This window comes from Anabrus simplex, chromosome 1 (genome assembly GCF_040414725.1).
Source record: "Anabrus simplex isolate iqAnaSimp1 chromosome 1, ASM4041472v1, whole genome shotgun sequence".
Lineage (NCBI taxonomy): Eukaryota > Metazoa > Arthropoda > Insecta > Orthoptera > Tettigoniidae > Anabrus > Anabrus simplex.
In genome coordinates, this window is record NC_090265.1 from 470,146,705 (window position 1) to 470,174,447 (window position 27,743).

The following is a 27,743-nucleotide window of genomic DNA, read 5'->3' on the forward strand; positions in this document are numbered from 1 at the left end:
CAATTAATAACTATAATAGATGTATACACAGGAGGCTTATACACGGTTTATTAGTAACGAATTTCACATAAACGGTGTATAAATCTTGTATAAAAGTTATACACCGTTTATTAGTAAGGCGGTTAGAGTATGGCTGACACGGTAGTAAATGTTTCAGATACGCGGCCAGTGTTGGATGGTCACCCATCCAAACACCAGCCACGCCCGGAATTTATCTTTTAGTGAGGTAATGGGCATGTATCTGATAATAATAATGCAGTGACTATACATTTTGCAAACTGTTGCGCTTGCATTTAATGTGAGTTTGCAGGGGTAATTTAGAAAAACAGCATTATTAGTGGGCAGCATGTGGTTACTGCAGCAGTTATCAAGTGCACCCGCCGCGGGGTCCGGTTTCTGGTGTTTCTGGTGTTATGAGAAGAGAGGAGTTTGTTGGCTAAGAGGGGGTATTATTGGTTAAGGAAGTAGCTCGATGGTGGGACTTGAATTGTTGCGATAGAAATATTTTGATAGGGTAGAAGATAGTACTTGGTGTACAGGGTCTCGGCTACTCAATCCACCGAGTTGGTCCTGTACAGGGTAGGAAGGTAGTTATTAGTGTTGTTGAAGGGGAGGGTTTGGGGTCGGGACTGAGAGGGCACGGCCGCCGGGGGGGGGAGGCACACCGTGGAAACAGCGGACTGCCCCCACACCCGGGGAACCATGAGATTCACGACGTTCGTGGAGGAATGTATGTATAAGTGGTTAGCGTTATTAGAGGAATTCTACACTGGAGTCGTGAGGGGAATATAGGTCGCAGGTACGTGGGTGTTTCCCCTTGACCTATGGAGAGGGAGGATCCACGTTCACGGGGCAAGCCGTTAGATGGGGACCTGGGATGAGGTCCCATGGATACTGGGTATTTCTCCATGGGTCGTGGAAGGGAAGGGAGGGGTGCATTTGAAACACCAGATGGGGTCAAACGCACTTGGCGGACCGACCTAAGTGGCAACACGTTGCCTGAGTCGTGACAGGGGTAGTTTTTTAAGTGGTTAACGCCATAGACAAGTCACGAACACAGGACACCGTGCCGCCCTGACAAATTGCTTTTGGCACTAGAAGTGCTGGTACTTGATGGATGTCTACCAGTTGATATGTCAATAGGCTCATTTTTGGTTGTCCCCGCACTGCTAGTTCTTGGCTTGGTGGGACGTGGTAGCAGTACAGAGCCTTGGTGTGAGCTTGGCTGGGTTCTTGGTGCTGGTAAACGGTATGTGCTGATTTGTCATCTGGCCGGTGAGGTGAGTTCTGATTGGATGTCGTGGTGTGCCGGGGCCAGCGTACTTGGCTGCTGGGCCAGCAGTGGGGGCAGCGACTTGGCGGCCATCTTGTCTTGAGTCTTGGCGAGGGGCTAGCTCTCTTGGCTGCTAGCCCGGCTGGTATGTCTGCTTCCTTCACATGCACCCCCCCCCCCCCCGCAGGAGCAGAGGAAAAACGGAGCCGAGGTGGTGTGGCTCCGTCCAGGCAGAGTGCTAAGCCTGGAGTGTGTTCCTGTTCTCTGTTATATGCCAGCTGGACCGCGAAGGTCTTTATATAGATCCCAAGGAGTGTCAGATTTGCAGAGGCCTATGTGATGATAATATTAGCATCGCACTACTCACGAGTATAGATTATCGAATTCCATAACCGAGTATTTTAGACCAGGAAATAACTGCAAGAACGTTAGAATGGAGTAGGTTTGTTTAGTTTCTGCCATGATTATCAGTTTTTATCGGCACGAATGGAGATCTGCTTAATGTTGAATGAGAGTGTACGTGAGAGTGTATTCGCGATAACGGAGTGACATTATAATCTTAAGGGTCTGTGTGTGTGTTGATGTGTTTTAATTTGTGTTGTGATTCATTGCTTTGTGAATAATTGTGTGTGGTATATGAAATCCACGCGAGGGTTAAAAATCCATGTTTATTTGATGTTGCGTGTGTACTTGATAAGATAACAACTCACTCAGGATGTACAGTATTGAAGATTAGGTTAAATTCTCCTAAAACATCTGCGCGAGGTGGATGGGGACTCATCGAGGATAGGCACATCGTGATGAGAAATAAGCAAATCCTTCGGCTAAGTGATCAAATATTCGACGGTTAATTATGTTCGTAGTTTTGAGTGCACATATATATTGAATTTCAGACATTTGGGAGATGAATTTGAGTGCAATTCTATTCGTTTCATGTCATGAGTTTTGGTCGTAATTATAGTATGTTTTGTCAAATTAATTGCTTTGATTTTCTTTTGAATAAATTACAGTAAATTTACCAAATGTTGCCATTATTTTAGCATAGCTCAAACCTTATTCATGTCTGTCAATGGAAGTATATGTTCCCCGAAATCTCAGCCTAGGACAATTCGTTAGACGTTCGCGAGAGGGCGTGAACCGGTCACCCCCGAGATACTGAGCAAAAGTCGGAGCAAAACCAGATTTTGGTGGCATATGGGGACAGTATGAAACTGAAGGAGTGGATTAGCCTAATAAAAAACGAGCGGATGGTAATATCTTTATTGAAAGCCGGTTTTTATATGCAGTTGTGAGAGGTTTAGATCTACGCTTTACAATAATGTACCTTCTTCATTCGACCGACCAACCGATCGTCTGATCGACGAGAACGAATGAGCGAACGAACGTACGTACATTAAATCTAGGTGTTCTTGGAATATGAATATGAAAATCCACATCCTGTTTCCAGTCGTTAGACCGGGTCAGGAATGGAATGAACGAAGCCCCCATCTAGCGGCGAGGAAATGAATTGTGCCGGCTGCTGAAGCCTGTCCCACTCCTCTGGGGCAATGATTAATGAATGACAGATGAAATGAAATGACACTGGAGATTGTAGTTGGAATGAAATATGTTAGGGAAAACTGGAGACAACCCTGTTCCGCCTCCACTTTGTGTTCTTGGAATAACCGTCTTATAAATATCCCTTCATCAAAAGGCAAATAAAATATATGCCAAAATGAAGAGAAGAGTAGCTATTGCCAAAACTGTTATTGCGCAGCTTACACGAATATGGAAGAGCGATGTTAATACCATCGTCTCCACGATGCGCCTGAATGTTCATAGCTGATAAAGATCGATCTTCATTAATGCCTTCGAAATGTTCCGTTGCGGTGGATGCTGAGAATTCCATGGATGCCAAAAAAGCCATTCAGTCGATTCTTGATGAGCTGCAGATCAAAATGCCCCTGATTTCCATAGTGAAACAAATGATTGCGAGATATTTCGGGCATATTGTTAGGAAGGATGGATTTGAAAGAGGGATGGATGAAGGCTTGATATACCGTACCGTGGAAGACTTTCAACAAGATACATCGACCAAATTAAACACACCGTAAATGCTGTGCTACAACAATGCACTAAATGGCGCAACATGGCACAACATTACAAGTAGGATTAAAAAATAGTCCAGATTTGACGATACTCGAATTGAATGATAGACAAAGAAGAAGGATTTTTCATCTTTTTCCATTCAGCCTTACCACTCCATTCCAAAAGCATTTAAAAATTCAGCTGTAACTATATAACCAAAGTCTCTTTTGTATAGATTCTTCTAGCGCATTAAATCTTCTTTACACTACCAGCTATCAACAATTGAAAACAGTTTGCACAAAATTTCAGGATTTTTCTATGCTCTCTAAAATATTTTGGTCAGTTTATAATATTCCTCCTCTTGTGTTATTATTTGCCTACTACTATGTAGGCCTTCAACTGTAAGCCTGTCATTCAGAGTCAAAATTAGTATGTAAAATGTAATTGGAAAATTGATATGAACGTCTTATTAATGTTTGAATCACACAAAAACGTTGTACTTTCCATATTACACACATGATGATATGTCCTTTTAAACCACACTGAATGTAGTTGTAGAAGAGAGTTGTACCTTGGCATTTATGGACCTGATACTTGAGAAAGCTGCATAATATAGTTGTCAATGGCTAAACACTGGAGTGGAGAGAGATATATACCGGTTTTATGCAAAGTTTGTTCCTGTAAGTTGTTTGTGGCAGAAAAGGCTGAATTTTGAGGAAATTACTTCCGTGTAAGAATCAATGATATGTCAGAATTATTAAATCTATTCTTCGAACAAAACACATTCTTCCTGAAGCTGGGCCCATCAAAATATCTGCATTAATAATATTTTTGTCTAGCTTTACTTCAGTCAATCTCGTTCCTTTGCACAAACAAACATTAGTATTTAGATTGTGAAGAAGAATATTACGACACATCCAACGTTTATGTCTAACTTGTGGGGTGGCATGCCTGAAAGGTGAAGAGAGTTAAGAAATTCAACAGGATAATGTACTAATTAACAAACATCAACGCATTCTGCGGAACCAATTCCTATGTATAGTTATTCACAGAAAAAAGAGAATGTGTTCAGCGTTTTAGACTCTGACAGCGCTGCTTTCATTGCATCCGCAAAGTCATTTGTTGGTGACGAAACAGTGAAAAATGACATAACTTACATCCAAGCAAACTTCTGATGCATCATCTCAACAGTATTAAATGCTCACCAAAAGCAAGGAAACAACAACGTTTCAACTACTGAAGTAGAAAGGTTGGAGGAGTCGCTAAAGTGAAGTTAAACACATTGCTAGCCAGGAATCCAGGATATAGTGATATGTGCAAAATTAGTGCAATTTTAAGTGGTGAATCAATTGTGGAACTAGAACTGGATTTATCTCTTGAAGATGTTTCAGGGTTTAGAATGGTCTCTGTAACTTCTTGTGATGTTGAGTGGAGCTTTAGTAAGTACAAAGCAATTCTAAGATACAAAAGATAGAGTTTCACTTTTGAAAATGTAAAACAGTGCTTTGTAACGCAATGCTTCGCAAATACGCAATTCTCATTAAAATATTAAGATGTGACCCCGCCACCCTCTCTTTACAATCCCGTTAACCTGATTACTCCTATGAAGATCTATCCTTATTTTAACACCTAGATACATACAGTTATGTGCATGTTATACTTCCACTCCATCAACTCTGTAATTAAAACTGAGAGGAATTTTCCTCTTAGCGAAACGTACAAGCTGACTTTTCACCCTGTTTGCCTTCATACCATTGCCTGCCGTCCATCTCACAACATTATCGAGTGCCGGCCCCGTCGTGTGGAGGTAGCGTGCCTGCCTGTTACCTGGAGGCCCCGGGTTCGATTCCCGGCCAGGTCAGGGATTTTTACCTGGACCTGAGGGCTAGTTCGAGGTCCACTCAGCCTACGTGATTAGAATTTAGGAGCTATCTGACAGCGAGATAGCGGCCCCGGTCTCGAAAGCCAAGAATAACGGCCGAGAGGATTCGTCGTGCTGACCACACGACACCTCGTAATCTGCAGGCCTTCGGACTGAGCAGCGGTCACTTGGTAGGCCAAAGCCCTTCAAGGGTTGTAGTGCCATGGGGTTTGGTTTGGGTTTGGTTTTGGTCTAGTATAATTATAAAAGCTTACATGCAACATGTTCCACTTCGCTAACTTTTATCTAATTCAAACGACACAATCGCTTAGAATTCCAAAACGTGGCCGACGTGGCAAGAGCCGTGCGTAAAGCCTAGTATAGTTTTTAATAATAATAATAATAATAATAATAATAATAATAATAATAATAATAATAATAATAATAATAATAATAATAATAATAATAATAATAATAATAATAATGTTATTTGTTTTACGTTCCACTAACTACTCTTTTACGGTTTTCGGCGACGCCGAGGTGCCGGAATTTTGTCCCGCAGGAGTTCTTTTACGTGCCAGTAAATCTACCGACACGAGGCTGACGTATTTGAGCATCTTCAAATACCACCGGACTGAGCCAGGATTGAACCTGCCAAGTTGGGGTCCGAAGACCAGCGCCTCAACCGTCTGAGCCACTCAGCCCGGCAGTATAGTTTTTATAAATAAGTTAAAATTAATACGTTACCAATGCAAATCCGAGGTCCTTCTCCGAACGGCAGATACGCAAAGCGATTGATGTAGTCTTTCCTTTCTTCTGAAAAACGGTCTGGATCAAATATGTGGGGATCCGGGAAGTACTTAGGATCTCTGTGCAGAGCTTGGGCCGGTATAAGCACCAATGTGCCGGGATCCAACGTGAAGCTTCTTCCTGAGGAATTCTGCATACGATAGGGCTGAGTACAGAACTTCTCAAGAGTAAGAACAGGTGGATGCATGCGAAGAGTTTCTGTAAGAGAGAGACAAATGGCATCGGTTTATATTGTATTTCTCTGCCAACATACAGTAATTGATGAGCAAAATTTAACAAGGTAAAAGGATGTACTTCGTAAAGAAGGGTTGAGATATCACGTTTTCTGAAAAAATAAACGTTATGCACAGAATGCATGTTGAAATCCGAAATGTATCCATACCAGAAGAAATAACTGAAGGGCTATAGAGACATCATTGTACACTGAGGGAATTAAATTCAGTACCATAGCTACAAACGAATTTATGAATTAGTCTCTTATATCTATTCTACCGTACACTGGATGAAACTTGGAAGAATTTTCCACGATGAAACTTAGAGCAGCTGAAATGGGTCTAATTTCACAATTAAAATATATTAAGCACACAACAAAGAAGAAATGTTGCCGTGAATGGAATGGAATTCCGCTTTACTTCACTCATAGAGAGACATGCTTGATTTTAACGTTTATTTCTACTTCCATCAATTTAATTTAAAACACATTTGTATGTCAGTAACAATATGTAAAGTATTATTATGCATTTTATAGTGTTTAGACAAATGTAAGATTTGTTTCACTGCACTATTTCATCTTAATATGAGGAATTACAGCAAAGTCCATACTAGCCTTGGAGCACCATGCTGAGATATGGAAGAGCAAGTATACCATCTGGATTCAGTGTACCACCGTTCTCCTTCACTGACGTCTCCAGTTCCTCCCGTAACCTCTCCTGGATATCAGGATTCATGGCAAGTTCATAAAGAAGGAAACTGAGTGTAATAGAAGAGGTTTCGAAACCTTCAGTCATGAAAGTGACAGCGTGTGCTGTAACATCCTCGTCCGTGAACGCTGAAAGAGAGAGAAGACGCATGTCATTTGTACAAAGGGATACGTTTTAAGCGGGAAGTATTTAGTTTCACTTTTAATCTCTCCGTCTTTTTAGCTTATATTTAGCTTACCTTTTTGTTGAAGTCTATAAGTATATCTAGGCGTATGAAGCACAAAAGTGTTTGATACGTTAGGAAATAGTTTAAATCTATTAGATATAATGAAGGTAAATAATTACATGATTTACTCTATCACAGTAATCCTTTTTATCAGGCACTTCATTGTTAAAAACTTTAATGTATGAATAGTAAGGATTGGTGCAGGGTGACTGTTAGGGTTACAATGATTAATTAAAAAGGAGGAAATTTTCTTGGGGAATTATTTTTTGAAAAAGTGCACAATTTTTGCATTTTTGGTAATCAACGATTTTTGGAAAATTTGAGGTTGATAAAAAATAATTAAAATAGATTTAGTTGATAAAGATTAGTAACAATTTTGAAATTATCTGAAATTTAAATTTTTTTAAATAAAGGCCTTATTTCAGATTATTTTTGGAATAGTTGATAATTTTTAGCAAGAAATTCGTAGAACTGGAGGAGAAATATTTTCAAATATAAAATACTGGATATAGAGCTCTAGTCACTCAGATAGTATTATTTATATTCACTAGGCATATGGGGGAATGATTATGTAGTGATTTGTCATTAAAATATATCATATGTGTACAGTCCAACTTCGATATTTCGAAGTGCTTGCGAAGGCTGCAAATACTTCGAATTATAGGAAATTTGAAGTACAAAAAACATTCATACTATTTACAAAGTTAATAGCAGATGTACTTCTTAATTTTTATTAACATCGCCACTATGTTTTATATGTATGCAATTCTAATACATTAAGTGTGTCAATAAAAGTCGTTGTTTTTAAAACCAGTTTTATTATGCCTTAATAAGGAAAGTTCTAATTTAGGATACTTACAAAATTAATATTTTTGAAAAGAAGTTTGTCATTTTCCTTTGATAGTCAAATAATACACTGACTAAAATGTAGAGAATGCTTATTCTTGTAGACTTAAGTCCAGGGTTCCTATTACAGGAATTAGTTATGTGTGGGGATAATCGAGTGTTCATAAGCATAATATTCTGCATAGCTTCGAGTTAGAGAAAATATTTTTCATCAGAACTTAAAATATCCTTCGAGATATCGAAACATTCCAGTTACAGAACGAGTTAAAGAAAATAATATATAACATATATAAGATTTCGTCTGGAAACGAAAATTTCTTCGAGAACATTCGAGTTACGAAAGTTACGCTGTATAATATCTAGGCGGTCTTAATTGATAGCAGTCAATAGTTATAGCGTATATGTAGCATTTATATATTGTAGTACAGTAACTTATTAGATAGTGATGCTCAAGATCTTGGTACTTTGCAGAGGACTAGGACACGTACAGTAGTATTGATAGCTTTCTAGTGTTTGAAATAACGAGGGGAACTATACTATATGGGTATTTTATGGAACTGTGAATACGTGTAGCGTGTCCTCGAGATAGATGACTTGTAATAAGGGTGGCAATATATCCCTACTTTATAAAGAGCTGTCGTGAGTACACTCATCCAAAATCACGCCACCGTCATACTATTGTGAAGACCACCACTTTCTTTAACGAAGGGAACTTAGGCTTTCGTTGTAATTACTTGACTGAAGTTCAGATCTGTAACATAATTTATTACTTTATCTGGATAACCCAAATAAGTGGGTCACGTAGATATTCTGTAGTGAGAAAGACCAGACACGCCACTCCTACATCACGGGGCTGACACAGATGTTTGAACTTCCACCATATGTATTTATATAACTTTAAAAGGAACTAAAATACTTTTCAAACATGCAAAAGGAAACAATACCCCATGTACATTAACATTTCCTATGTTCTTACCATTTCCACCAGTAGAATGTTTCAATGATATAAGTTGATGTAGGTAATCATTTCGGTTGATTTTGTTCTTCTCTCGAAATTCTACCACCTCGCGAATGATACGATAGTAGAATTTTGCAGTATCAACAGGCATCAGTCTGAAATAAAACAAAAGACTAAGAAGTTCCCCCCAAAAGGTTTTTATAACGTACTTGAATTCCAAATGAACTGAGCTCAAAACATTCATAAGCATAAGCAAGAGTTTCTGACATTTATCAAGTGTGCGTACAGTTTACTCAATTCTAGCAATTCAGCATTACACGCTTAACTTTTTCTGTAGTGTAAATATTGGTTCAAACTGTCGGCGTTAGTTGATGATGTCTACGTCAGCCAGGTGGATGCCGGGGTAATAGAATATGATTCTGAGTATAAAGCGACTCATAAACGATCAATATGATAACCCTTTAAATCGAAAACGGAACCGTAGTGATGAAAGATCTCATGTCACTCAGACTGTTTCCAATTTGAATTTTCTTTCATTTGGGTTTTCCTTTGAAAATCTGAAGTTCGAAACTGCAGTTGTAGCTCAAACACTTCAAAAAACTGGTGGTAAGCTGTTCTAAGCATATTAATCTTCTTACGGACCACTTCGCAAATATTATTCTTACCAATTTATTTTAATTTATACACAAGCACATCGTAACCACCGTTCTTTAAGTTTTATATGCCGGGCTAAGCTCTGCAAGTTAAGATATAAGCGTCACTTCTCACTTGCTACAGCTCTGAAAGAGACCGATAGGCGAGGTGATACGATGCAACCTTAGTTACCGGTGTGTTCAGCTTGTTGCCTGCATACCTGGCGATCCCATAATGTATTACGGACCTTGGAAACATAATAACGCTCTAGAAGCTAAGTGAAGGTATGTAAACGATCGTTTAGCCTACGGAACATATGCACAGTTCTTCAGCATGCATTCCTTGTTCACCAGTTATCCATACTTCAATATTACAAAGAGAGAAAGTTTGTGAGTTTGCTTTTATATGGAGGGAAATCTTGGGAACCACTCAGCTAATTCAGTAATTCTATTAACATTAGTAAACGTATTTCTTCCAGATTACTTCGTGCTAGCTTATCACAATAACACCTCCCCTGTGGAAAGGGGTGACTAAATGGGGACCAGAGGTTCTCAATTTCGGAGCGTGGATTAGTGACGACGATTCCCTTAATTGAGTCTGGCATTGCCTCCACTTACTTCCATCTTTCCTGTCTGACCTCCCTTTGGTCAAATCTTGTTCTCTTCGTACCTTGACGGTATTATATTTGGGAAACCTAGGGAGTATTTCATTTTCACACACTTCGTGGTCTTTCCCTTTCTATTGCCTATATCCCCATTCTTCGAAGTGTCTTCCTCTGATTAGTGTTTATGGGGGATGGCTGTCCAGTTGTATTTCCTCTTAAAACAGTCATCACCACCACCTTAACAGACTAATAGACAGTTTATTTAAAAAATAAACCAGAGCAAATCGGAAAATTGGGCATCTGGAAGCTTTAAAAGTGTATAAGCTGCCTGAATATTTGGTTCTGTTGAAGAATAAATCACACCAAGTGTACTTAGAACTCAATTTTCTACAAGAAGAATCCGTATGTGCTTTCTTCTTAACTCCTTTTTTCTAGAAAAATCTACATTTCTGTGTGTATGCTTTATCCGATAAAATTCAATAACAATGTTACTGCGTTTATGTCACACTAACTATTTTTACGGTTCTCCGAGACGCCGAAGTACCGGAATTTAGTTCCGCAGAAGTTCTTTTAGGTGTCAATAAATCTACTGAAACGAGGCTGACGTATTTGAGCATCTTCAAATAGCACCGGACTGAGGCGGCATTGAACCCGCCAACTTGAACTCAGAAGGCCAACGCTCTACAGCCTGAGTTAATTACTCATCCCAGCAATAACATTCAAAATAACCGGCAAACATCTCGCCTTGCAAAAAAAAAAAAAAAAAAAAAAAAAAAATACAGGATTCAAAGGGTACAGTACATTATTTAGAATTTAGTTTCCTACAAACATGTTCATACGCATTTTCTAAAATATTTGCAGACAATTGTACTATTATGTGTTAAAGAAACATTTTAAGCATAAGGACTAGAGAGCTTGTACGTCGAGAAAGGTAAAGCTCGGATTTCGAGTTGAAATCGTTTGTAATGTCCAGTAGTGGTGCAAGTCGGTACAAGTCCAACAATCGTTATGCTTTTCATTCTGTGAAACAAACTTTGCTAATAAAATACAATATTAAACAAACCAAAGGAAATGCACGTCTGGTACACTTAAAAGACAATGCGCTAGGCGTACAAGTAATTTTTCCTGGGTATGGGAACTGAAACCATAATTGATGAAGTGGTTAAAATGAAACATGGCGGAGAAGTTGATCAGACATAAGTTATCGTTGACTTATTCACTAACGTGTGTTACCAACAGTGTTAGAATCTGACTTCTAATTTAGTCTGACTTAATGTGGACGTAGCCGACCGATCTGATAAAAGTCTATTAATGGTGGTCCTATAAGAAATTAACTAAAAGTGACTAAAATTCTAGGCCATACCGGGAATCAGACCCGGGGCACTATGCACTGAAGGCCACAACGCTGAAAATTCACCAAATGAGTCGGGTAAACTTTATTAATAATTTAGTAAAATGATTCTAGTGACCACTGCTAGTCTGGACTAGCTCTTGTGGGAAGGGTGGGCGGCATCTGCCGTGTGAGGAAAACTGCGTGTTATTGCGGTGGAGGACAGTGTTATGTGTGGTGTATGAGTTGCAAGAATATTAGCGACGTTACAAACACCCACTCTCCGAACTAAGGAAATTAATTAACCATTTAAAATTAAAATCCCCGATTCGGCCGGGAAATGAAACCAGAGCCCTCTGAACCGAAGACCACTACACTGACCATAGAAGCTGGGCATTAATGATATGAACATTAATATGTACACACACACACACATACACCACACAAATACATGGGGCCGACGACCTAGATGTTAGACCCTTTGAACAATAAGCATGATCATCATCATCATCACACAAATACATACATTTATGCGTACAAGTTTCCGAAGATTTTCGAAGAGTGTATTAAAATTGAATGATTACTATTAATTTTAATTACTTAATATATATCTTACCTGATTCGCAAGAGAGCCCCCAGTGAAGGACAGATGAAAGTGATGAGGAATTTAATATTTTTGATAAAGTCAGCTTCCAATATAGATTTTCCCATTTTCAGCATTTCTGCATTTGGATTCTTGAAAGAGCCTCCTTTGATGCCAAATGCACAGCTTGCTACGACGTCTGTAGTAAATTTTGTAGCCAATTCTTTCACCTCTATCCCATCTAGAGAAAGAAATAATATTGTATTTATACCAACAGCAAGGTTTCAGTTGATTTCTATGGCAGGATTGTAAGGGTGCCCTTCTTCATTGGACTGAACGATATCATCAGACTAGTGTGACTGAGTTTAAATAATTTCACTGTTAATTCGTTATTTCACTGCTTCCTTGATTCCACCGTTGCGTTGCGTTGCGAGACAAAGTTTTCCTAAAGTATACGGGGTGGTCGGAACCTACGTGAACCGGGTATTATGAGCGTTAGAGCGTTGGTCATATACTGATAGGTAATGTGAAATAATATTACGTCGATATCTCGCGCCGTTGTCATCTTATCAGCCGCTGAAGTTAGCCAATCAGATCACTTCACGGGCGACTTCAGAAGGGCTTTTCGAGGCGGTGTTGCTAAATATACACGTGGCTTATGAACGGCTTGAGAGCGCCAATAGAACAAATTTTACTGGGGCTACACCTTCTCCATCCCGTTGGACTGCGCGCCTTCTAGAGGGCCATCTGTGCTATGAATCTTGAACTTATGTAAGAAACGATACTTGGTCCTTTAACCATTAGATGTCTATATCATCGGCCTATGTGTCCCCTCTGGCGGGATTAGAGATAATTATGTCTGAAGGGTGTTTCAATTTTTTAAGGGTGGCAAACCTTGAGTTTTTTTAGATTGGTTTTTTAATGTATGAATGTTGTCAACACTCCTACGGCTTCCTTCTTCCTTCAGTTATTAACCAATCAGGAAATTTTGGAATATTTTCTTTAACCAATTAAACATAACTTTGGTGTTTAAAAGTAATATTTGGCTGTATACAAGATGATTCTGACACGGGAACAATGGTTAAACGGGAGCTCAGGTAGCGTCCTCGACCTCTCTTACCGAAGATAGTTCCTTGAATGACGAGGCGTGTAATGGACCTTATTGTTTACACTGCTTCTTCCGTGACAAATAATTTTCTCAGTTTATTCCATATTTCATAATATATAAGACATAATGCCAATTTACATTTCAATTCTATTGGTACAAATAATCTGACAGAATTGAATCGCTTATATTTATACTTTGAGATTACACTTCCTGATATTTACCTATGTTAGGATTTATGAGAAACTTTCCTGCCACCATCGTATGAGAAAAGCGGTAGAAGAACAAGAAGACTTGCAAGTAGATATAGGTAATATAATCTACGAAATTGGTTATTCAGTCTGTTTTTTATTTACGAACTACGAAAAGCTAATTTATATCTCTTATAAATATGAAACAATTTCACTCTTCGATTTGAGTTACCGGACAAGTAGCTCTGAAGCGTACCGTGCTGTTCATACAGCATCGTGCGTAACAAATACCTTCCCCAGTCAGTATATTTCCGTAATTTATATGAACGTATATCAGTTTACATTTCAGTTCTATTGATACACACAATCTGACACAATTACAATTGTAAGCATACTTACAGTCTCAGAAAGACCGTTTATATTCTCGGCTTACACTTCCGATATTTATGTTATGTTTTATGTAAATATTTTTTGCTCATAGAAAACCCTTAACAAATAATTATTGTTATTTATCTCCAGTTTAAATACACGTAGTGGGTTAGTTGACTAATCTTTTCAATTCTAGTACTTTATCAGAATAACAACTAAGCAAACCAAACTAAACCCCATGGCGCAACAGCCCCAAAAGGCCATGACCTACCAAGCGACCACTGCTCAGCCCGAAGGCCTGCACATTGCGAGGTACTAAGCGAACAGTAGGTATCATTAATAGCACCGAGAACAAAATGTGGTGGCCTAGTAATTCAAAGATAAATGAATAAAAATTCATTAGAAATTACTCTTCAGGAAATGTAATAATACCGCGTGCTATGGCATTTGGAACTTATGCTGACTATTTAGCTCATGGCTCCTAATAGCGTACATAAAACATCTTGAAAAATACATTTGACCGTAGACCTCACAATCAACAGAACGTTACTGTGTTATTCTGATGAAGTCGACTTTCGGCACATGGAAATGCAGCTCCCTGTAGTATCTTCGGTATTTCCTGCATGGGATGAGTGAGTCAGGCTTGAAACTTCCAGCTGACGTGAGGCATGTGACGGCCTCTCCTTGTATTGTATTGGTGTGTGTCTCCGTGGACGTTCGGAAGGCGAAACTAGAAAGTTCGTATTCCAGCCGCACGCCGAACATTCTAATTCTTAATCACCAGGGATATAGAAGGAGGCCCGCCGCAAACTGCAGAGTGTTGATGGAACAGAGCAGTGAGGGTTCAGAGAAAGTTCTCGTGATAAAATATTGTCGTTGAGTGCATTGGAGTAGTGCGTCGGAGAGTAATGTGTTCCTTTTTTTCCTCTTTCTTTTTTTTTTTTTTTTTTTTTTTGCTAGTAAAGTACAGTAAGAAAGTAAAGTAAACTCGTGTCCTCATACCGAGGTGTTTCAGCTCTTTTCAGACAGACCCCCAATGGAGGCGAGTTGCATGTACCGTTTCAACCACTTACCAGCCCTCCTGTCATTCTTAAATTTCTGGCAGTACCGGGAATCGAACCCTGGCCCCCGAGGACGGCAGCTAATAACCGTTACGCTACGGAGGCGGACTAATGGCGTGTGGCCTTCAGAGAGGCCTGGTGCAAGTCTTTCGATTTGACGCCATATATAGGCGACCTGCATGTCTGTGAGGATGGGGCAATGCCTAAGATGAAATCTAATGCTGAAAGAGTCACAAAAACCCAGCCTCCGAGTCATAGGAATTAACTAATGAAAGTTAAAATCCCCAACCGGACCAGCAATCGAACTCGGGACCCGTTGAACCAAAGGCCAGCGCGCTAACCATTTAGCCATGGAGCCGGATTAGTGATTTAACGTCACACTATCACCGGCCCCGCGGTATAGGGGTAGCATTCCTGCCTCTTACCTGGAGGGTCGGGTTCGATTCTCGGCCAGGTCAGGGATTCTTACCTGGATCTGAGGGCTGGTCGAGGTCCACTCAGCCTATGTGATTAAAATTGAGAAGCTATCGTACGGTAAGATGGCGGCCCCGGTCTAGAGACCACAGGACACCTCGTAATCTGCAGGCCTTGGGACTGAGCAGCGGTTGCTTGGTAGGCCAAGACCCTTCGGGGCTGTTGTGCCATGGGGTTTGGTTTTGGTTTTAACGTCACAGTAACATACTGCAGGTTTTCAGGTTTTCATCAACGCAAGGATGGGAAAGGGCTAGGGTTGGGAAGGAAGCGGTCGTGGCCTTAATTCAGTTGCAGCCCCAGCTTTTACTTGGTATGAAAATGGGCTGCCGATGGTGGGATTCGAACCGAGCGAGAGTAATGTTAAAGTGTTGAGTGTTGAAGAGCTGTTGCTTTAGTGATAGCAGTTGTCGTTGTTGTCCAGCGGTGATTTCATAGTGATAGTGTGAGTTATCGGTCTTGTTTATAGCAGTCGTGTGTTACGATAGTCAACAGACTTATGTTCGAACCTGTGTGCATGTATTCACTGTGTAAAATGACTGTCACTCAAGATTACGTAAGGGTCACCCATTCCAGGTAAATACCAGCAATCTGGAAAACTGCTGTGAATACAAGAGACTTTTGTAAATAGCCACTAATTAGTGAAGTGTCGTAATTTATATTCAAGTATAATTGTGTGTGTATCGGTTGGGTAATCCTAAACTGAATTAGCCTAAAAACCAGACAGTGTCATATTCGTAACAGTATAATCCGTGCCGAAAATATATGGATACATATAGTATGGATTTGATTTATGCACTTTTATTTTCATTACAGTCCGGCTCCCTGACTAAATGGTTTGCATTCTGGTCCAAGGAGTTGTGAGTTCGATTCTCGGCCGGGCCGAAGATTTTAACGTCCATTGGTTAATTCATGTAGTTCGGAGGGTGGGTGTTTTCGTCGCCTTCAGTGTTAGAATTCACCTTAGGTGAGGGTTAACCCTCAAATACGCGCAGGTCGCCTACAGGGCGTCACTCAAAAGACCTGCAACACGCCTCTCCGGAGGCCACACACCATTAACGAATTATCCTTACTTACTAGCGGTACCAAGCCGTCTTGAGGAGTTATTAACAGTTACACTAAAATGAATATTCGAAGACAAAAGAATGGTAACTTTGTGTTGCCTGCTGTAGAGGCTAAAGGCAACATGTTTTCGACCCATTGTTCTTTGCACTAGTTCCCTAGTGACGGCCTCCGGATCCCGAGATAGCGGGATCAAATCCGTCAAATTTAGTCGGATTTTTGAAGGGCGAAAAATCCCATTCGACACTCCATGTCGTACGATGTCGGCATGTAAAAGATCTCTGGTGACACATTTGGTGTTTACCCGACAAAATTCATTAAAACTCAACGAGAGAGATTCAGTTTACTCTGCCATTTAGTAGGCCTAGAGCAAAACGGAACGTCGAAATTGACGAGCAGGCAGCCAGATGGTGTCGAATTAAAATGTCTGCACGCGGTAGCTGTGGCTATTCAACTATTACCATGAGCACGGACGAAGAGTAATTTACTTTTACTGACGCGGGAAGCAGCTCGACCTGAGGTCATGTCCTGCAACTCACAGAATCTGATCCTGTGACTTATTGATAATCCTCGCAAAGCATGGACTGACTGGGAACAGCAAACGGAAACTGGTAGGCAACCTGTGTCTTGTTTTTATTTTTATCTTTTTAAACATTGTATTTACGTCGCACCGACACAGATGCAACCTATGTTATTGTCGTACTAGCGATTGTACCCGTGCTTCGCTACGGTATTCTACATTGTATTCGAATATCGAAGTAAATAGTGTACATGCAGTAAATAAGATTGTTTTAAAATTGCATGTCTCTTAGCGTTATCCGAGAAAGAGCATGGGGAGGTCCCCGTACGTTGTTTCCAGTGTAAAGTGTTTGTTACGGGTTTGTGATATAATGGCAGGCTCACTTGCCTACTGGCATTCACAATCGAGTTAGATAGATAACTCTTTATTGCCACCCTAGTTTGCACCATCGGTTACAGACAATAAAGAGCATAAAATACACATGAACCCAAAAAACCAAACCAAACAATATAAACCAAACAAAACAATATAAACTAACATACTATTATATATAATATAAAGCTCTAACTATCTACACTAAAACTATTAACTAAGAACCCAAAAAAACCGCACAAAATAATATAAACCAAACAAAACAATTACTATCTACTCTACTTATTTAGTGGTGTCCATGTCGGCGGAATCCAGCCTAACACTGCACCAACTTGACTAAAACTATTGAGATGCCTCTGGTATGCGAGGAACTCCTCCGCATGTAAGGGCATCCCCTACCTTCTAATGTACTAACCCATATCTACTCTCTACAACTAACTAAACATAAAGAGAAAGAAACCTTGGCTGCATGCGGCATTCCCTGTGAGGAGAGAGCCATCCCACCCTGGCCGCTATCAGCCACTCCTCCCGGGTTAGATATTACCCCCACCTGTAACTCGTACTTCTCTCCTCATTTTACGTGGCGAATCGTAGAGGCGGTTTCCGGTCCATCATACGATCCGTCACGCATTTATCTACTGCTCCGCCTATAATCGTGTCGTCTTACTTTCCTGCCACCATCTTGATTCACTTGTTATTCTGTGAGCGGACATGTTTCCTCTTTCACCTAGGGATGGGACTGCACCATCCCACCCGTCTGTCTCTTATACCCCTCCCCCTTCCATCCCCAATCTTCCCCTCTTACTCTTCCTTGCCTCTGCCCATCTCTCTTATAATACTTATTTGCTAACTTTTACAGATAATCATAATATTTATACACTATATACAAACGCACTTGATGACAATTTCCAGTTCCTTGCTCATCGCTTTTCTTTCTTATTCTTGCGACTCTTAGACTAAAGCTACTTCCTAATTGCATTTTTTTAATAGTTTAACTTACATATTAAACCACCGAATTGCCACAAATCAAATCTGTCTTTTCCTTTTGTTTCCTCACATCACTTATCAATCCTTTCCATCACTAAACAGTCCACTAAACAGACTCTTAGACTAAAGCTACTTCCTAATTGCATTTTTTTAAATAGTTTAACTTACATATTAAACCACCGAATTGCCACAAATCAAATCTGTCTTTTCCTCTTGTTTCCTCACATCACTTATCAATCCTTTCCATCACTAAACAGTCCAACAGTTCCTCTTCCTCACGGCCACTCATTCCTTATTAAAATTTTTAAGCCAAAGTTTAAAATTATCTACTATTATGTTATCCAAACACCTTTTCTTGTCCACTAACCCTATCATTCATATTCAAACACTGTTTACAAATGTATTTGTTGCCAATTCTCTAGCTCCTACAACTCTTAGACTAAAACTAAAAACTACTCTCTATTTTTTTATTTTTTTTATAACATTAACTACCACCTCCGTTCTCTCACACATGCAATCCTCTCCAAATATATACAAATCTTCTTTTCATCATACAATCAGATTGTACTTCGAACTCCTCTTATTGTCTTAAATTTTTATATAACCTAGCAGTTTCGTCTACCTCCTTCCTCTCCTTCCTCTGTAACCCTCTTTTACCCCTTATTCTCTTAATTTCTTTATAAATCTCATTCTAACCATATTTAAATATTTCGAAATATTTGTTCCTCTTCCCCATTCTCTGGCCAGCCAAACCGTCATCTTTTCAATTTTTTCTACTTTTTCTATCTCTTTTTTACTCAACGCTTTCTTTTTCAACTCTTCTAATTCCCTACATTCGATGAATATATGTAGGTCCGACCATTTTTCTCCACACAGAATACATCTACCTGCATTTTCTGTACCTATCCACCCTCTGTTTCTAGGAGTTCCAAAAATCCACCAGTATAAACCTCTCTTGCCCTTCCGGTCCTCCACTTCGATTTTCGGGTTCATGATTTCTAACAATTTATATAATACTGATAGTGAGGCTCTTTCTCTACATTCCATTATTAAACTCTGTCTCTCTATATCGGCAACTCTCCTTATAACCCTTCTCCATACCCATTCTTTCTTCTCTCTCCACCTCTCATATCCTATATCTCCTAACCCCAGTTTCCGTAATTTATTTTTGCACTTATTTACCCAATACCTCTCGTTCTCCATATTTTTCTGGAACCTATATATGTCTTGTATTAAATCCCCTCCCTTCCCTTCTTCCAATCTCATCCAATACTTCATCACCCTCTTGGCTATAGTAGTGTCTATCGATTCTTTACATACTAATCTAGCCCCCACATTTGCAGTAGGCTACAGTTTGGGACTCCCATAATAATCTTACTAAATTTCGCCACCACCTGGTTTAGTTCTTTTCTATTTTCCTCTAATCCCCATATTTCTACCCCATATAACATTTTTCCTTTGACCATTGATTGGAACACCAATCTCTGTATTTTGTACTTTATATCCGGAAATTTATTTTCTAATATCCCCGCTACTGCCAGTGCTCCCCTCCCTTTATATCTGGCTCTTCTAATCTGATTTTCCCACGTGCCGTTACTGCTAATTATAACTCCTAAATACTCCATTTTTTTCTGGTCTGATTTCTTGCTGCTCGACTGTCCAGAATTTCTTTTCTTTCTTGGCTTTCCTCTTCCTACATATCATTATCTGCGTCTTCCGTACATTTATCTTGAGTGCCCATCTTCTAGTATATTCCACTACCTCATTTAGTCCTTCTTGCAATCCCTTTGCTGTTAATGCCAAGATCAATAAATCGTCTGCAAATAGCAGCCCCGGTATCTCCCTCTTCCCAATCCAAGGGCATTGCCATCTCTCGCCTCCATGTCTATCCAATATATTATTTATAAACAGTAGAAATAATATGGGTGATAGTTTACAACCCTGCCTCACACCCCTTTTCGATTCCATACACTTACTCAACCCACCCCCTTTTAGTTTAATCATCACCAATACTTTCTCATATATTCCTTCTATTGCCAGCCTCATTTTTTCCGATAACCCAACCTCTCTTAATCTAGTAAATAACGCCTCTCTATTCACTGCATCGAAGGCTTTCTCTAAATCTACTGCTGCTACATATAATCTCTTCCCTGCTATTTTCACATACTTCGTAATTAAAGTATCCAAAATCCATATATTATCCACAGTATTTTTCTCTTTTCGAAATCCATTTTGATAGTCCGAAATCCTTCCATATTTCTCTGCCCAATTTATAATCCTATTAGCTAAAATTCCTGTATATACCTTCGACAGCGAGTCCAGGAGTGTTATTCCTCTATAGTTGTTTGGATCACTTCGACTTCCTTTGTTCTTATATATAGGACAAAGTACTCCTTTTCTCCACTCGCTAGGGAATTTATTCGTTTCCCATATCTTGTTAAAAAATTTCACCATCACTTTCAACATTACTTCATTTGCTCCTACTTCCTTCCATATCCTGTTAGTAATACCATTTGCCCCACCCGCTGTTTTGGTTTTTACTTTACTTAACACCCTAACTATTTCCTGACTTGTTATCTCCTCATCTAGTAACTGTACTCCTGTTTGTACTTCCTTTACAATATACGTCTTTTCCATACCCCCCTGACCTTCTCCCCTCCCACCCAAAAGCTCTGCAAAATATCCTATCCACTCATCTTCTGTTATCATTGTTCCTCCCCCTGTCGATCTAGTTCTCTTTATCTTATTTATAGTTTCCCAAACCCTATCAAATCTTTTCTCTTTGCAATACCTGTTCACTCTCTCAGCTTCCGCCTCTTTCCAGCACTTTTTTTTCTCATTTAGTAACTTCTTGTAATCTCTTCTTAATTTACAATATTCCTCTCTTTTCCCTTGTTCCCCTCCTTTCTTGAAGTCCGCTAGAGCTGTCATTACAACCATTCGTTTCCTCTTACACTCTTCATCAAACCACCCCGCGCCTATGTTTCTGTCTATCTCTTCCCTTATTCTCACTTTCTTACCCACCTTCCAAACAGGGCGTTCTATTAGTTTTAAAACTTCATCCACATCTCCTCCTGCCAACATCCTTTCACTTTCAACCCTTATATTTTCCTCACTCTCTTTTAACTCTGTTCTCAATCTCTCGATCGTGGCATCATTCCAAATGTACTTCCATCCCTCCTTATACCTGTCTCTTTTTCCTGCCCTTCTCTTCACTCCATCATACTCCCCTCTTAATTTTATCTTGATGGGCATATGTTCTGTTATCACACATTCTGTCACCTCAAAACTTATTATCTTCTTTAGAGCTATTTCCGTGCTAACTCCTATATCTACTACACTCCCGCCCTTCGGTGTGATGAATGTCAGTTCACCATTACTATCTCCCTTCATCCATCCATTTAAAATATATAATTTTTCTATAGCACATAACTCTAATAATCTTACCCCATAGCTATTTATATCTTTGTCTTTACTATTTCTCCTGTTCTCACTCACTTCCTTATCCTCTCTCCCATAATCGGGTACCCTATTACTCACTCTTGCATTCCAATCCCCTAACAATATCATTCCATCTTCCACATATAATCCTTTCATTTTGTTTATTTCTTCAATCAGTTCTTCAAAAGATGTTTTATTCGCATAAGTTGAGTCTTTAGGATGGTTGTATAATAGAGCCAGGCAAATTGCCTCCTTCGCATCATTTCCCATTTTAATTCTCAGCCATACCACCCCTTCTACCTCATTCTGTATTCTCTCTACTCTCTCTACTATCTCATTTTTTATTAAAACTGTTATCCCACCCGGGTTTCTTCCCATTCTCCCCCTTTTTTCTTTTATCACGTTGACTACTCTATACCCATCCCATTCAATTTCTATCCCTTTTCCTAACCACGTCTCTACTAGGGCAATAATCTCATACTCCTTTACTGTTTTCTCCAATTCTTTATTCCCTATCTTCCCCATCAACCCCTCAATATTCCACAACCCTATCGCCATCTCTAGTTATTTATTCGCTCCCACTCTTTGCACCTGTGCTTCTCCATTTCCACCTCTACTCCTTGTCACTCTTCCCTGTGAGTCCTCTCCAGATCTCTCCTCGTCCTCTTTTCTCCCGTCATCCTTCCCTTTCTCCATACCTACGCCTTTTTTCTTTCCCCACAGATCTTTCAAACTTAATGATCTTTCCTTATTTAGCGCCTGTCTTTTTTCCATTTTATTTTCTGTGTTCCTTTTACTCGGAGAGGATGCATTCTTACCCTGCCTACTGTTACCTTCATTCACAATTTTCACTGTACTCCTCACCAGTTGTGGCACATTACTTGCTTCCTCCATCTCTGTGTTGTGATGACTCTTCAAGGACTCTCCATTTCCGCCCACCTGGTTGCTGGCACTGCTGTTCAGCACATCCCTACTTCCCGCACCTGATGTGAAGTGGACTTCGCTCACTTCCGTAATATCACTCCTTTCTACGTCACTGACCTTCCTTGCTACTTCCACTGTTACCAAGGACACGTTCTGCTGCTGTTGGTGTTCTTCATCAAGTTTTTTCAGCCTTCCCGCCCCCCACACTCGATTCCACCTTCCGTTTCCAACCACCAGCTGCTGCTCTCTAATATATGCCTTAAGACCTTGTTTTCTTGCCTCTCTTAAATGTCTATTCAGAATTCTGTTCTTCTCTATGGCTTCCCTGTCCATCTCCCGTTTTATCCACACTTTCTCTCCTTTCAGATTACTCGAATTTCTTATTACAATGTCCGCCATCAGTGTCGATAGTAATTTCACTCTAATTGGTCTCTTACCTTTCACTCTCCCCACACGTTGTACATCGTCAATATCAACTTCACTGAAGTTGATCTTCATCCTGTTCTGGATCACCTCTACCACTTTGTACACTAATTCAACTTTAGACTCTCTTTCTTCTTCTTGGACACCGTATATGAAGATATTTTTGCTTACGTTGTCTTGTAAACTCTTCTCGACTGCTCTCTTCGTTTCTCTTAGGTCCCACTCCAGGCTTCTTACCTTCTGCTTCAATAGGTCTAATTCATCTTTATTACACCCTTCCTCTTCCAAAATCTTCTTTACATCTTCCTTGACACTCAATTTTAGGTCCATAAATTCCCTGGATAACTCTCGGAACATTTCTTTTATTTGCTCCGTCTGACAAGCCTCTCTTATCATCTCTCTAATCGCCTCGTACTCTTCCCATCCAATGGAACCTACTGGACCTGGGCCGGGATTAATCTCTACTCCTCCTATTATCAGCAACACCATCACCACCGCCGCCACCAGTAGCGTAGCCACCATCTTCCTTTTTTCACCCTTTAACTCCATTCTTGTTTCCATTCTGCTTCCCTTTTTACAGTTCCATCTGCCGATCGCTATCCTATATTGTGTCAACGTGATACCCATTGCTCCGCGCTCCACTCAGCACATCCGCTCAGCTCACTGTCTCACAGACGACTGCACAATCGAGCTGGGAAGTTTACATTATAATTGCAGGCCCCATTGCCTACTACGCGGACAGAATCGATTTGGGGAGTTTTCGTTAAAATGGCAGCCCCCCTTTGCTACTTCCAGACAGATTACAGTTGAGGAGTTTCTATTATAATAGTAGGCAATTACCCTACTATCACTCGAAATTGAGTTGTGCAGTTATCATTATAACGCCAGGCCCATTTTCCTACTGCCAGCCAGCTTACTGCCAGTCACACCAAGTTGGTGAGTTTCCATCAAAATAGCAGGCCACTATGCCTAATGCCAGTCACATTTTAGATGAGGACATTTCTTTATAATGGCGGGCACCCTTGCCTACTGCCAAACACAATCGGGTAGGGGAGTTTTAAACAAAACTGCATGCTCACTTGCCTTCTGCAAGTCAAATGGAGAAGGGAACTATTCATTACAATTGTCGGCCTTCCTTACTAATGACAGTTACACAGGAGTTGGAGAAGGAACCCTTTCCTACTGCCAGTCAAAGTCGTTGTGGGGAGTACTGATTACAATAGCAGACACACCCTTTCTCGATCGCTAAAAATCGACATCAGTGAATATATATAGATCGACATACGAAAGTATATGCGTGTTTACAATATTGAAGACCTTCATTTACAGATTAACTGCTACTAAACGTACGTCATATCGACAAAGGATTATACCATAAGACACGCCGGATTTAGTGGCCTAAATGGCTGGTCCTATGATATGTCATCTATTCTTGGGTCAGATTGAGTTAGAAACGTGGAACAGGGTAAAGGTTTTGTAAGATTATCTCACATTACATTACTTTTCGGATAATTATGTGACAGCTACATACCTAGCATTTGGCTCACATATGCCTACTGGGTGGGCCAATTTTCGTGAAGAGTATGACGATTCTGTATTTCATATAAGTAATTGAAAGTATGAATTATGCATGTGAAAATTCTAAATTGACTTAACATCGATTAATAGAGAAAAATCAAACGTAAAAGGGATACAAATACGGCAAAAAGTCATAAGACCAAGGTTGTATATCATTCCAAATTGAACGGAGATTGTGCAATCCGTTATGTGATAGGAATTTCCGAAGGTCTGCACCATCATTAAAATTGCCTGCATATTTCGATATTCTTCGGGGATAAAAAGTGAAAAATTTAATGATCTAGGATGTTTTCTGTTCGTTACAGGCTAAAACGTATAATTTTGTCAAATTTCAATCATCTTCTTTTTCTTCTGGCAGATTATGCCGCAATCTGGATTTTGGGCGAGGCGGGTAAAAATTAGGACATTCAGGAAACTAAACCAAAAATTATGGAGATGGTCATTATTACCCCTTAAACGGAAAGCTGTACGAAAATTTCGCCAAAATAGTCAGTGTAGAGGCACACAGTCGTTACGATTTGATTTATATAGATAAGGAATCTGCTCCATGTAAAACACCTTTTGGGCTATGTCCGCTGGACTTAACCTGCAAAAGTGACCATTCATGATATCTCCCTTATTAATCCTCCTGACGAAAAAATGCACCTGAAAAAAAAGGTTTAGAGTTGGAATTCCATCTCGTTTGGTCGATTTCCAGTCAGGTTGGTCTTGTTCTGTATATATTGTGGAAGAGTAAAATCACCATTTCTGTTCCTTATAAACCACCAGTCCATTCCGGAACATGAAATGTTATTGACCTTTAAAACCTACCTCTGGACAGGTGGATGCTAAATATAAATTTTGGTTCGAATGTCTTCAGTAGTTTTCAAGTTGTAAGGAATACGCTTTACACGCACCCGCTCGTGAGTCAAGTCCGATGGGACTTGTACAGAAAAACGGTCCGTTAATGATATCTCCCTTATTAATCCTCGTATCGAAATGATGCACATGAGAAAAAAGGTTTAGAAATTAATTTCTACCAAGGTAGGTAGATTTCCATTAAGTTTGGTTGTGTATATTTTGTGGAAGTGCAAAATCACTGTTTCGGTTTCGTATAAACCCTCAGTCAGTTCAGGGATTTAGAAACAATATTTTCCCTTAAACCTATCAAGGACAGGTGTATTCTAAATATGAGTCTCCCATTTTCACACCAGGCAAATGCTGGGGCTGTACATTAATTAAGGCCACGGCCGCTTCCTTCCAACTCCTAGGCCTTCCCTATCCCATCGTCGCCATAAAACCTGTCTGTGTCGGTGCGACGTAAAGCCCATAGCAAAAAAAAGAATATATATGAGTCGTGGTGGAAATACATCCAGTAGTTTGTAGCACTCGCGTACATACGGCGTAATTAAGGAAGAAAGTAATACAGTTAAGAAAGTTGAAAGTAATATAATATGGATTATAACTGAGGACAGCCGGATAACGACAAATATGTAAATGCCAAGTGAATGTATTGGAAAATCAAATGCCCCTCAATAAATTATGCTAGTGTGAGTTATGGATATAATAAAGCGGTAACAGAGGAGAAATTTAGGTCCAGTGATTCTTAGGTAAACAAATAATAAGAAGATGACTAATGGTGTTATTACTTAATCTATTTGAGGGCAGTTATAACATCCAACGATATTCCGCCAATATCCCGCAGATAGGCCGATTGACGCCTCTTTTGCCTTCTACCCAAGGAACAACCACGAATTTAAAAGCATGATGAGGAAAATGGCAATACGTTACTTCCCTGCTGGCATGCAGTCAGAGACGTTGCCATGGTAACCTGTAGGTTCGTTGTCGGTCTATCGGTCACTCATGATGGTGGTGGTGATTATTGTTTTAAGAGGAAGTACAACTAGGCAACCATCCTCAAATATCGGTCACTCAATGCAGAGCATGATACCAGCGGAAAATTGTAAATTTCTCCGTCATGTGAAGAGTAAGGTAAATTATGAAAATAACGAAAGTTGTTTATAATAAAGAGACGTTTCACGTACGGTAAACGAAGTTTACATAAAATCAATAGTATAAGAGAAAATGGATCCTATAAACCCCCCGTCTGTTCAAAGATTTTAAAATGATATGCATATCGGAACCTTCCCCTGGATGAGTGTACTCTAAATATGAAGTTTGGTTGAGATCTATCCAGCCGTTTCGAAGTGATGGTGGAAAAATCATTCTAGTTTTCCTATAAACCTCCGCTCTATTCAAAGATTTTAAAATAATATGCATATCGAAACCTTCCCTGGGATGATTATACTCTAAATATGAAGTCTGGTTGAGATCTATTCAGCTGTTTCGACGTGATGGTGGAAAAACCATTCAGGTTTTCCTATAAACCCCCCGTCTATTCAAAGATTTTAAAATGACATGCATATCGAAACCTTCCTCGGGATGAGTATACTCTAAATATGAAGTTTGGTTGCGATCTATCCAGCTGTTTCGACGTGATGGTGGAAAAACCATTCAGGTTTTCCTATAAACCCCCCGTCTATTCAAAGATTTTAAAATGACATGCATATCGAAACCTTCCCCGGGATGAGTATACTCTGAATATGAAGTTTGGTTGTGATCTATCCAGCCGTTTCGACGTGATGGTGGAAAAACCATTCTGGTTTTCCTATAAACCCCCCGAGTATTCAAAGATTTTAAAATGATATGCATATCGAAACCTTCCCCAGGATGAGTATACTCTAAATATGAAGTTTGGTTGAGATATATCAAGCCGTTTCGACGTGATGGTGGAACAGACAAACAGACAGACAAACAGACAAACAAACAGAGACGAAACGTAAAAACCACCGATTCGGTCTTGAGTTGACCTAAAACGGATAAATATCTGAAAAATTGGCAAAACAAAAGAAATTACAGACAGCGGACCCCCTACAATTTTATTTATATAGATATGTGGAGGTGTGTGCTGCTGTTATTGCATGTGTGTAGGGTTAGGATAGTTGCTTTGGTACTTCCTAAACATTTCTCTGGAATTTGGAGGAAACCACGTGGAATTACAACACTAACAACGACCGGTGTAGGCGTCTAGATTCGAATTCTAGACCACCGAAGAGTACGTTAAATAAAGGCCTTAACTACAGAAGCAA

General features: G+C 39.8%; 1 protein-coding gene across 1 annotated transcript in view; it reads right to left on the bottom strand.

Moving 5' to 3' along the window:
* LOC136867379 (cytochrome P450 6j1) overlaps positions 1 to 27,743 on the bottom strand; it is a 72,789-nt gene that overhangs the window by 4,630 nt on the left and 40,416 nt on the right. Inside the window, exons 5-8 of the mRNA XM_067144561.2 lie at positions 12,145 to 12,352; positions 8,980 to 9,116; positions 6,838 to 7,059; positions 5,949 to 6,209 (exon numbers count right to left, since the gene is read on the bottom strand). Of these exons, the coding sequence (XP_067000662.2) occupies positions 5,949 to 6,209; positions 6,838 to 7,059; positions 8,980 to 9,116; positions 12,145 to 12,352 (828 nt within the window). The remainder of the gene's footprint in view (positions 1 to 5,948; positions 6,210 to 6,837; positions 7,060 to 8,979; positions 9,117 to 12,144; positions 12,353 to 27,743) is intronic.